This window comes from Urocitellus parryii, chromosome 1 (genome assembly GCF_045843805.1).
Source record: "Urocitellus parryii isolate mUroPar1 chromosome 1, mUroPar1.hap1, whole genome shotgun sequence".
Classification (NCBI taxonomy): Eukaryota; Metazoa; Chordata; class Mammalia; order Rodentia; family Sciuridae; genus Urocitellus; species Urocitellus parryii.
In genome coordinates, this window is record NC_135531.1 from 18,259,423 (window position 1) to 18,272,597 (window position 13,175).

Consider the following 13,175-nt stretch of genomic DNA (forward strand, 5'->3'; position numbering starts at 1 on the left):
TGCAGAGGAGCCTGGGCTCTGGTCCCATCCCTTGTCCAGTTCACAGTCCCCTTACTCAGAGCCTGCATTCATGCTTCTAAAAGATCCTTCAGGTTACAGAGAATCGGCCAACACAGCCCCAGGCCCAGGTCCAGGGTCTGTTCCTTGGGCTCATCCTCCCCAGGACAGACTGGGGTGTGCGCATCCCTAGACCTGAGACAAGAAGGTGGCTTTCTGCTTGGGATATGGGCAGCACCTGGATGTAGGACTGGCAGGTCCATGTGTGTGAACACAGAGGTCCTTGCAGAACATGGAAACTAGAGGTGAGAAGAAAGGCAGGCTGGGCCATGGCTGGGGGCTGACCCTCTCAGCATTACCATGCTTTGGTACAAAACACTGTCTCACTCAAAGTTCTGAAAAGAAGGCTGGTCTTCCAGGTGGTCAGGAAGTATGTTAGGCAATAAAACCATGCTATTTTACATAACAGTTTTATAGCCTGTTTATAAATTTTAAACACAAATTATATTAATATTTCAGTATTCGTAATTTAAAAATATGGTGTGTGGTTTTCCACATGTTCCCTTGCCCTGGGCTTTGCTAAGTTAGGGGTTGGCCTGAGTGGAACTTATAGAGAAGAAGGTTCTAGCAATCAGGATTGGCCATCAGTAGCATGGGCTGCCAGGAAAGTACTAGTGCCAGTGTCAGGAAGTGAAAGAAGAGCGGGATTCCTTGGCTGGGGACACAGTTCCCTAGGACCAGTACTGAGATGGCTCCCTGTTGGGAGGCTGCACCAATTTCACTGTGAAGGACACAGTACAAGCAAATCTGGCTTTTTTAAAGGTGCACATCTTACCTTCCAGAATAAGCTCACAATATGACTTCCTTTCTCTGACTTCACTATTCTCCAGATATCAGGAGCCTCAGAGGGAGCTGAAATTAACCAAAGGAAAGTTCCCAGGTCATAATGTGTGTGTAGACCAACTGCTTTCTAAGTCCATAATGAGCACCTGCCCTCCTGAGGCCTGCCTCTCACTTCTTCAGTCCCTGTGACCTCTACCCAATTATCCACAACCACGCTGTTCACTCCTCACTAGGTGCACACAGTAGGGACTTTTAAAAAAGCATCAGCTGGCCTTGAATGTGACACCAAACTAGACCCCTTTTTAAACATCAAGCCTCAAAGCTTTTGGAAACTGCCAAAGAGTTCTGCAATCATTTCTAGATCAATTCTAGGAGGTGGGTTGGGTAAATTTTGCCAGTTTTTGACTTCCCAGGTAGGGATCATGGCCACTTCCTTGTGCCTTTTGCAAAGGCTGCAGTTGAGGAGCACTCACAGAGGCCCCCTAGAGGCAGGAAGCACAGAGCTCTTCTTTGCCCTCCTGATTCCACCTGGCTGAAATGCCTCCTTGTTCCCCTCTGCAGCCCCAGCACCATTCAGCTGCCTAAGGACATGCAGGGCACCTGCCGTCCTGGTCCCTCTATCATGACTTGCCACACTGTTTGGGAATACTTTGATTCCTTGTCTCTCTATCAATAAACTGTGAGTTCCCTGGGGCCAGGGGCCTTAGCTCATTTGACTTTAAGACCCTAGAGCACTTGCCTAGTATGTGTGAGGCACTGGGTTTAATCCTCAGCACCACATAAAAAATAAACAATTTAAATAAAGGCATTGCAAAATTTAAAAATGAAAAAAAAGACCCTAGTCTCAGGATCAGGGCCTGGTACTTAATGATAGTTTTATGTGCACAGTTTGAATGAATAAAAAACAAACTAAGAAGGAACACAGAAAACAGCCTGCTTAATGTCCCAATATTTTTTTTGTCCTCATCCCTCCCTCATCTAATTGGTTGATTGACTAGTTGTTCATTTTGTATTGACTTTATCATTGCTTATTCAACTTAGCATGAGAAGGAATCAGTCTTGTAATCCACACCGACGCTTGATACCTCTGAATAAAGTTATTTGAGGGGAATCTCATTCTTACAGAAAAAGGAAATATTTATAATATTGGACTCCAGATAATATTTATAATATTGGACTCCAAACTCAATGCACAATCTTTAGCTGGCTTGTAAATGACTACTCAAAAATCAAAAAGTGCTGTAACATGGTGGATAGCACTATACATTTATATGCAAGACAGTTTCCACTGCAATGTCATTAACTCTGTGTGTAAACACTGTGTTTTTTTCTTATGCTTGCAATCCACCAAACATTGAGCTTTCCAGGATTAAGCAAAGTGCTATCAGAAGCAAATATCCATAGAGTCACTCTGGATGAATTTAGAGTCACAGATTCATCTCAGTTTATCATTATCAAAAGCAAAGTATTTTCCGGTTTATTATACCATAATCTAAAGACCCTCTCCCCTTTTGTCATTTTCCTTTTGTGCAAAACTATAATTATAATGTTAGAATCAATTTGCAGCAAATAAAAACCCCAAAGCAAAACAGCATCACTGAAGTAAAAATTCCTTAATGAAACACAGCTGAGAAATACACCCCATCCAGTCAGGAACAGGCCTTCCCACAGCAGGAGGATTCACGGAGAGTTTGCCTCCTTGGAAGAATTACTGGAGTCTTGGTGGTCGAGAACCCTGAAGGGGTTGGGAAGGATGCGGAACTCACTAATGGTCATCTCCATCGGTAGATTCTGACCAGCTGCCCTCACTGTGCCCAAATTAGAGCACTGCTCTAAAACGGCTCTTGTAGAATGCAGCAGACATATCTCTGCCAAGCTACTCACAAACAAGAAGACGGGATGAAACACATAGTGTAATCCTTCCCTTGGCTGTAAACAGCCAGGGCTTGAATAGACATGATCACAAAGCTGTGATCACAATGCCAAGAGAGGACACAGGAAACCTGGTTCTGGTCAGGGTGGAGCTCTGCAGCCAGGCTGCCCGGGTGTGAGTCACAGCTCAGTCACTTACTGGCTGGGCTAGTGAGATCACGTCACCACTCTGTGCCTCAGTGTCCTTACCCATTAATAGCACTTGCACATGTAGTGGGGATTAAAAGAGAACGACTGTGGGCACACAGAGCAGGGTCTGGCATAGGATAGATGTGAACTGCTGTGTTATTCTTGTGTCTGACATTCACGAATGTTGCAAACTGGGTAAGCCTCTTGAATCCATGGGTGCAAGTTCCCTCATCTGGAAAATGGGCCGAGGTAATACTTTATGATGATAAATTGGAAAGAGCTGGATGCAAGGCCAGGCCATCTCATCTCCTCAGGTCCATTTGAGCTCTGGGACATAGTTATCTGGGGAGAAAGCCTCTGCATGCCACTTAGAGCATGCAGAGGCTCCCAGAGCACCACCACTGGAGCAAATGACTTACTAATAAAGATTAAGGTCCCAAATATCAAGAGTACATTTCCAAAAACAAACTGAAGCTGTTCAGTAGGAGACCAGTGCTCTCTGTGGCATGGATACTTTTACTTGACGCTAGTCCTGATTTAAAGATCTATACTAATTTACGCAGGCCTGGATCCAATGTGCATTCAGCAATAGCAGTGGCTTAGAAACTATTTTAGAAAAATGAAAGATAAGAAAGAAAATGTATACTAGAAATAATACTGATGTCTCATGTTTGAGATCGATGTCTCCCTCTCATTAGGCATTGACCCAATTTTAAAAGATGGTATCCTGTGTTCATACTTGCCTCTTTTACAACTAAAAGCTCTTAGAGAAGCCAGCCCATCTCTGGGGTTTAGTTCCATGGGTTAAATGCCAGGGAGCTGAACATACCAGCTTCAGGGGTGGTGAAGTTTTCAACCGTCCATTCACTCCACTTCCAGAAGTGTTTGGCATTAGCACAGCGTACTCGGGCCACGTACTGTGTGTCAGGCACCAGCTCCCCAAAGAGGTGCTCCCCATTCACCTTCATGTCAACCCTGTGCTGCTTGATCAAAAAAGAGAAGAAAGGAAAAGAGACAAGGCAGAAGTGTTGGTGAGCTCAGATTGCAGAGCCAAACCAGAACACAGTCAATCCTGGTTTGGAGTAAGACCAGCTCTTCTTCAGGGGAAAAATAGAATCCCTAAAGTTTCCTTCCCTCCAATAAAAATTTACAATTAATGTCAAGTTCCTTTTTAAACAGATGATCCACATCACTGAACTCACAGATGAGTCAGAGTTTGGAGTGATTTTATTCAGCCACCTTCTGTTGAGAACATAGAGAAATATGAAGAACAGGAGGTTAAGCAGGATTCTTACTTGTATCACTTTCCCATTGCCTTCCAGTTCAACCTGACACTGAAGGGTCAAGTAGTTCCCAAGGACGTGCACCTTCCAGCTCATCAGGACGGTTGTGGCGCCTCTGTTTTCAAAGTGGACACTATGGGGAGCCATTGGATGAACTGCCAAAAAATGGAAAAAAAAATTAAAAATAAACAAAGAAAATAACTTAAGCGCAGATCCAAAAGAACTTTGGTAAATTGGCAGTTCATCTTTCCATTTAAAGAGCATTTTTTTGTTTTAGAACATGGTCAACAAAACCGGACTCACTGACAAAATATAGTCTGCCAACTACACAGCTTTTCTCTTTTATTGACTGTATTAGACACTTGAAAAACATAAAAAGAAATAAACTAAGTATTCTTAAAATTAAACATAATCAGGCAGATTGTGGAGGGGAGTTAAAACTTAAAGAAGAAAGCCCATGGAAGAATTTTATAACAGAACTCGGAGTCTAATAAAAACAATATTAACAACGTCAGGAAGATAATCCCAAATAGTCAATGTATAACAATATTCTGGAAAAATGTCACCAATTCCCAAGAGAAAAGATAAGCAAGAGGTGACAACTTCCAGATGACCCATATGAGGAACTGTTAGACAAAGATTTCAAAAGAGCTCCAAGAGGTAAAGGTGAGAACCTTGGGAAAAAAATGGCAAATATTCAAATGAGCGGTGGGGGCTGGGTGTGGTGGCACACGCCTGTAATCCCAGTGGCTTGGGAGGCTGAGGCAGGAGGGAACTCTAGTTCAAAGCCAGCCTCGGCAACAGCAAGGTGCTAAGTAACTCAGTGAGACCTGTCTCTAAATAAAATACAAAACAGGGCTAGGGCTGGGGCTGGGGCTCAGTGGTTGAGTGCCCTTGAGTTCAATCCCCAGCACCCAAGAAAAGGAAAATGAGAGGGAGGAGAGAGGGAGAGAAGAAGAAGAAAAAGAAGAGGAGGAGGAGGAGAAGCAAGAAGAAGAAGGAAAGGAGAAGGAAAAGGAAGAGGAGGAGGAGAAGGAGGAAGGGGAGAAGGAGGAGGAGGAGGAAAAGGAGGAAGAGGAGAAGGAGGAGGACTGCAGGAGAAGAGGAGGAAGGAAGGAGAAGGAGGAGAAAGAGGACTGAAAAATATAATATCTAAAATAAAAAACAGGATGAAATTCAGTTGTGAAAAAAAGGAAGGAAGCATCTTTGTCCTGTCTATCCCACTGAATGCAGTGGGCATAATTCACACAGTGCTCTCTGAGAAATTTGAAAGGCAAATAGCAGCAAAGATCCTGGAAACCAGAATTGGAAGTACTGCTTGAACTGGCAGGGGGTTCATCTGCTGCTTCCTTTTTTTTTTTCCATCAGTCCTCATAATATTTGGCCTTAGATGAAGGCACAGAAGAGGAAGTACCAGAGTGGGCTAATTAAAGTCCCAGATTTCTGACTGGAGAATCAAAACAGAGAGTTCCAGGACACCAGAAAGCACAGAGAAATCATGGAAGGGAAGGTGCTGGAGAATGTGATTTCATGAAATTGCTGAGGAACTCCCATGCTTACCTCTGATGGACATGCCTAGATTTAATCTTATGCAGCATACCAAAGAATCTGAGTGTTAACATACCCCTGTCTAGGTCCCAGATGTCACTGGGAGACAGACACATGGGTGGAATAGATTTTTAAGCCACTGCAAAGCCCTTGAAAACTGAACTGACATTGGGCTGGTTAAAAATGCAGCCCAAACCCATCCAGGTCAACTGTTAACTAAAAACTATCAATAATCCCCAGAGGATCTAAACCTCTGGGGTCTTATAATAGTCAAAATGCCCAGTATAAAATCCAAAATAATTCAGTATGCAAAGAACCAAGAAAATTTCAGCTCATAGGAGAAAATACAGCTGACCAATGCTAGTAAAAAGGTGACCCAGGAGTTGGAATTTTCTACTAAACACTTTTTTTGGGGGGTGGGATTTACCAGGGATTGAACTCCGGGCACTCAACCACTGAGCCACATCCTTATTTTGCATCTTATTTAGAGACAAGTCTCACTGAATTGCCTAGGGCCTCGCCATTGCTGAGGCTGGCTTGAAGTCATAATTCTTCTGCCTCAGCCTCTCGAGCCACTGGGGTTCCAGGCATGTGCCAGGAATGTTTAAACACTTTTAAACAATTATAATCTGTTCATCAAGCAATCATGAACATTCTCAAAACAAATAGAAAAACAGAAAGCCTGAGTGAAAATGTAAAAGATAAAAGGGAAATTTTAGACCTGAAAAATAGATTCATAGAAACAAAAAACTCATTTTAGAGGAACAGTAGCCAAAGAGAGAAGACATGGATAAGTCCATGAACCTGAAAGTAGATCAGTAGAAATGACCCAACCAAACAAGTGGAAAGAAAAAGAGTTGTTGAGAAGTAAGCCAGGCCTCAGGAGATGTGGGATTATAATAACAAGTCTCCAATATTAGTCGGAGTACTCAGAGTGGGAGGAGAAAAGAAAAATGCAATGTTGAGTAAATAATGGCTAAAAACTCCCTAAATTTGGTGCAAGACATAAATCTACAGATTCAAGAATCTCAGGATTAAAACCACAAATGGAGTAAAACTAAAGTCTATCCTAAACACATTAGACTCAAGAAAGTTTTGAGGATATATCAACAGAAATTATTCAACTCAAAGGCCAGAAAAAAAGACTGAAAAAACAAAATGAAGGGTCTCAAGGTCCTTAAACAATGAAGTGATTTTTGTGTGCATGTGTGCACATTGGGGATTGAATTCAGGACCCTACACATGCTAAGCATATACTCTACCACTGAGCTACATACCCAGCCCAATTAAAAAAAAATGTTACAACAATGTCAAAAGTACCAGAAGTACAGAACAAAGAGATAAGTCCAAAGTAATAATTGAATAAATAATGGTGGAAAACTCCCAAAGTTGGTTGGTGAGTTGCATAAAGTTACCTATTCAAGAAGTTTGGAGAATGATATATTCAAGGAAGATTACACCTAGACCAATAATAATTTTATAGAACTAAAATAATTTTCTTGAAAACCAAAGATACAGAAAAAAATTAAGCATCTGGATAAACAACATACATTATGTACAGAATCATTCAAGGGATTTCACATTTTATATGAGAAATCATGAAGGGCAGAAGGTGGTGGAACATCTTTAAATTGCAGAAGAAAAGTCTCAGCCTAGAATTCAATACCCAGAAACAGTCAGCTTCAGGAAAGAAGGCAAAGAGACATTATTCAGAGAAGCAAGACCAAGAATGTTTTACTAGCAGAACTGCCCTAAATGGAATGCAGAAATGCTAAATGGAGAGCTTCAGGTTGAATGGTAAAGGTATGAGAGGGAAACGTGCACCTTCAGATAGGAAGGAATAACAACAGAAATTGTAGCTATTTGGGTAAATACAATAGAAGACTATTTTCTTTTCTTAAGTTTTTTGAAGTATGTATGAATGTTAAAGCAAAAAGTGAAACACTGTCTGGTAGGGTTTCCGCTGTATGTAAGTGTAACACATATGATAACTATACCCTGCCATAGTAGAATAGCATGAAGGAGTAGATAGATAGCTCTGAAACCATGAGCCAAAATAAAGTTTTCCTCCTCTAAGTTGTTACTGTAAGGTATTTTTGTCAGAGTGACGAAAAAACTGACTAACACAGCATCTGAGAGGGAATTAATAAGAAGTCCTACATTTTTACACGAAACAGTGGAATAGTAAGTTGAAGATACGAGATCAATTCTCTAGAAGACATATACTGACATATACTCCACCTCCTACGCTGCCGGTTCTTGTTTATAATTATCAAGAATAACTAGAATATTCTGGGAAGAATATTCTGGGAATATAAAATTCTGAGATAAGGAAGCTGGGGGGGGGGAGTGCTGGTTGGAACAGTGTGGGCTCTCTCCCAGTCCCTTCTAAAAACAAGATGTCCTGATAAGTGAGTTCATATGTCCCCAGGGTATAAAATCCAGGGCTGACTACTTTCTGAGGTCCTGCAGCAGTAAGGCAAGTGAGAAAACTCAAAAGATGATATTCCAGCTGCCCAAGGCAGCTTTCCTGAGCCCTGTGAGGACTAACTAGCCATGAATTCCAAGGCAATCATTATCTTTTTTCTGCTTGTCTTTAATCTACTTCACATAACTAGTATATAACCAATGAGTGAGCAGGATACAGTCTGACAGAAACATGGTTTATTGGCTAAGTGGGAGGAGCAACATTCCCTCTCATACCTGGCCCAGGTAGAAATGTCAGTCTGGTGGTGCAAGGGATGGTCATGCAGCTGAATGATTTATGAGGAAAGAAGGATACTGAGGGGGACATAAGTTTCTCTCTCTAGCACACGCACATGCACACACACACACACACACACACACACAAGCATGTGTTGCATGGATTGAGACAGAAAAAAAATGGGAATAGATAAGCCCACTCACAATTCCCTGACTATCAGGCACTTATGTGATCTTTCATCCCTGGAAAGCCTGGGTAGTAAATATTTAGATGGACTCTCAGGCATCTGTTATGGTTTGGATATAAAATATCCCCCCAAAGCTCCTACATTAATAAAAGAACATTTAGAGGTGAAAAGATTGGATTGTGAATGGAATAAGCGGGTGGTAACTGTAGCCTGGTGGGCTGTGATTACAGAAGGTGGATCACTGGGGTATGTCCTGGAAGGGTATATCTTCCCCACAGCCCCTTCCCATCCCTCTCTCTCTGCTTCCTGGCCCCAAGAGCAGAGCTGTGCTCCTCTGCCATGCTCTTCTGCCATGAGGCTCTCTGCCTTACCTTGGGCTCAGGGCAAGGGACTTGTCCATGAAGTGGGTCTCTGAAACCATGAGCCAAAATAAGGTTTTCCTCCTCTAAGTTGTTATTGTAAGGTATTTTTGTTACAGTGATGAAAAACTGACTAACACAGCATCTGAAAGGGAATTAATAAGAAGTCCTCCAATGATCCTCAAGACATCTGGGAGGGAGCTAACATGAGCACTGCAACCTGCATAGAAAGGGGCACTCGTGATCTAAAGGACAGATGTAGAAAACAGCCAGGGGAGTCTCATGCAGCCTTGTTGGCATGTCTGCTTAATAAAGGGGCATTGCAGACCCATGTCTCACACTCAATTGCATAGTTAAGGATGGGGCCAAAGTTTCTGGGTTTCCCCATGAGGATCCAATGGCCCTCTATTCCTGTCAAGATCAAAAGGAAGAGTACAAAATTCAGACTTTTCAGAGGTTCTTGGATATTAGAGCTCACATGACAATACTTCCAGTCCCCTTACAGGAAAAATTAAATTGAAGACATTGGGAGGTTTGGAGACAGACACAATGACCCATGATACTTATCTGCTTGTGGGGAAGGACCCTTGGGTCACTGGGTATATTACAGACATTGGCATTTTATTTGTTGTAGCACAGAATGCTTCCTCCACCAGAGTGGTAGCTCCTTCACAGCTAAGAATTCCAGCAATAACAGAGGTTGTGTCCACTTCTGCCTCCATCTAAACTGGCAGAGTCCTAGTGGGTTATTCCTCAAAAGCAAAACTGGTACTCAGCAGAAGAGAGGTAGTTACTTTGTTAATGTAGGACCTAACACAGAAATGTCGCCATGTAACAGCCTAGTCTCATTGAACAAAAACATCTCCTGGGCTTAGAGACTAACCAGGGATTATTGGAGGCTAATTGCCAAAGCCATTTGGGCTGACAGCCAAAGAAATATCTGATACAGTCAAGCAAAAAATAGCTAGCCCTGACTGTACCCACTAATAAAAAGGAAGCCCAATAGCTGCTAATAGGTTTCTTTGAGTAATGGACACAGCATGTACCCAACCCGGGTGTCCTTTTACTCCCTTTATTCAAGGTGACCAACAAGGCCATTGTCTTCAAATGGGATCTTTGCAATAGGAAGTTTGGAAAGCCATTAAGTGAGGTGGGGTCTGGCCATTGCGTTTCAAACTTTTGGAGTCTACTAGTCGGATGGAATCACAGATGTCCCAAACTTCCAGACTTCCTGATTATAGAATGTAGCAAGAGAAAACTGCTAGCAGAGTGAGCCAACCTCACTTGCTGTTGGATGATCCTCTTTGGAGACTTAGTGTTTTATAGCCAGAGTTGCTACTTGTGGAGCTAAAACATGAACTGTGCATTCTCATGCGGGTACATGCAAATCCCACCAATAACATTGAGCAGATTCAACAGAGTAAAACTGGAACATTTAAGATCCAGCCCCACTGGGAACTCAAAAGACCCATGGGTGCCGTAAACAACTAACTTTCAGGACCAAGTGACCTGTAAGGTCTGTTTTGGCTCTTCCCATAACTATGTGGAACTCAAAATCGAAAACCATGCCTATGCATAGTATACCGATAACTCTGTAATCTAAAAGCAACCTGTATGTGAGCTGTAGCTGCCATATGGACAGTGAATGGCACTCTTTTGATTGAATCTGGATATGGATGTTCTTCCCAAGAAGCCAAACTTCACACATGGCAATGGCCATACTGGCCACCCCCACCACCATATCTTGATACCTTTGCACCAACCTCATGGGCCATTGCCAAGAGCCTCACCATCTGCTCCAGAAAATACAATGGAGTGATTAAAGAATCCACTGTGTGGGGACAAAACCTATGGCAATCACCTTCTGCCTAGAAGGGATAAATGTGTGTTGCTTATGTGGACCTGGTAGTACCAAAGCGACCCTTAAGAGGAACTGATGGCATCTTTTAGGATACCCTGAGACTTTACTCTGACCAAGAAACAACCTCATTAGACTTTCCATTTGTTATCCATAGGCTGATCGAGCCATTAAGCCAACTCACACAACACTGAAGAAAAAATATCCACCAAGACAGTTACTACTGGATGGCATCTTCATCTGATTAGGGCAATATGGGCACAAAGCACTCTAGTAAAAGCGGTAATATGCCTCTGCAGTGCATGCTGGGAAACACTGAGCATGGAGGGGTGGAGGTGGACCAGGCAGCTGCCTATTAGGCTACATCTACAAAATCCTAATCTCAGTGTTCCCGGTCATTATTTCTCCTTTATCCCATTAGTACACATGTCCTGGAGTGGTCTGTGGTTCAGGCACCATAGTACTACAACAATTTCCCTCCAACTCTAATGTGGAGGTGATACTTCCCCAATATGCCATCCCCATGGAATCCCAAGCAGGTGGAGAATAGGACCAAGGAGTACTAAGGAGTTAGAGTCCTTCTAGTTGTATGGACATTATCATACCTTCTAGGTTTGTATAGGACATTGTCTTTCTCCCTGGACTGGTTGAGGCCAGGAGATCTGGGTCAGGCAACAAGGGCTATGGCTGCCCAGAGGTAGTAGAGACAGACAGACTGGGCAACTATACCAACTAGGTCCAATCCCAGATAAGAAATACCTAAGACCCCAGGAGGGAGGGGAATAGGACGCAAGCCTGCCATCCGCTTTCCCCACAAGGACATGGCAGCAGAGGCCTGGAAGAACACTGTCTTCATCAGGCTCTCCACAGCTATGGCCACTGTGGGTAACCAGGAAGCACTGGATCTGCCACCCTCCTCCTTGTGCGTCACAGAGCAGAGCCACCCTCTCATCCTGCCCATGGTAAACTACAGCAGTATTCCTGATGCCACAATGTTTGTCCAAAGAACAGGAACCGTGCCTTACCAGGTGAGGATCTGGCTCCCACCACCTGGAAGGAAGCTGGAGGTGCTCTGTTTAAACTCAAGGACTCTGTGGCAAGATATCACAACCACAACAACAAAACTGTGGTGGGCTGGTATTTTCCAAAACTTGTTTGCCGGGTTGTTGAAGCCCAAATCCTAGGAGTCCATCCTAAATTCTCTTTCCCTTTTAATCCACATGATTTCCCTCCAGAAGTCCTATCAATTCCATTCTAAACTGTCCTCAAAAGATGCTCTCTTTGCACCAACTCCATTACTGCAACAGCCCCTAACCATCTCCTTCCACCACCCTACCCTTATGGTCCAGTGGGAGGGATTTTTTTTTTTTCTACACATAAATGCCATCATGTCTTTCTCCTGATGAAAACCTTTCAATCCAAAGTTCTCATGCAGTTCCATAACTGTTGTTCCATAATTGCCTGCCACTCCAGTCTCCTTGTTTTTTTCCCTTAAAGACATAAGGACATCCTCACTGCTCCTCAAAACACCCCCAAGCTTTTTCCATTCCACAACCTTTTCAAATCCTGTTCTATTTTGCATAAAATGCTTTTACCTTGGACGGCTCCCTCCTGCTCATCCTTCAGGACTCCACTCCTTCAGAGGAGTTTCCCCCAACTATCCTGATGAAGCAGCATCTTGGGCCTTCTGTACACCATTATTTGCATTTTATCTTCTCAGTAGGAATTATCGATACTTAAAATTATTTCACTTGTTCATAGGTTTCCTATATAAGCAAACGCACTCTGACCACCAGTCCACTTAACATACATTAGCATTTGAGCTTATTAGGGAAGCTTACCCAGTTTTGGTCACTCTGTACTGCAAGGTGGCCTAGTGAATAAGCTGAGCTACAAGATGTGCAAGAGATCAGAAGGTAAAACGAGGCTGGGAGTAGTGGCAAACGCCTACAATCCCAGTGACTTGGGTGGCTGAGGCGGAAAGCTTTGAGGCCAGCCTCAGTAACTTGGTGAGACCCTCAACAACTTAGCAAAACCCTTAAAAAAACAGAACTGGAGATATAGCTCAGCAGTAAAGCATACCAGAGGTCAATCCCCAGTACCAAAAAAATCCTAAGAAAACAAAAATTCTACATCAGAAGAGATTGTGAGACACCTGCAGGAGAGAGAAGGCTCATGACCTCACATTGAGAGCAGAGGGAAAAGAAAAGGTAGCAGCTGCTCTGTGTAAGGCCACCAAGGTCACAGTAAGTGATGTTGTCTTTATCATCAGAAAAATTCCTCATTGAGTTTGAAGCAGGGCAGCAGGGGTGACATGATCAAATCTGGTTTTGAG

General features: G+C 43.0%; 1 protein-coding gene across 1 annotated transcript in view; it reads right to left on the bottom strand.

Moving 5' to 3' along the window:
- The window catches only part of Osmr (oncostatin M receptor), a 63,613-nt gene that overhangs the window by 14,264 nt on the left and 36,174 nt on the right, over window positions 1-13,175 (bottom strand). Inside the window, exons 8-10 of the mRNA XM_026401807.2 lie at window positions 4,197-4,339; window positions 3,731-3,881; window positions 833-909 (exon numbers count right to left, since the gene is read on the bottom strand). Coding sequence (XP_026257592.2) covers window positions 833-909; window positions 3,731-3,881; window positions 4,197-4,339 — 371 coding nt within the window. The remainder of the gene's footprint in view (window positions 1-832; window positions 910-3,730; window positions 3,882-4,196; window positions 4,340-13,175) is intronic.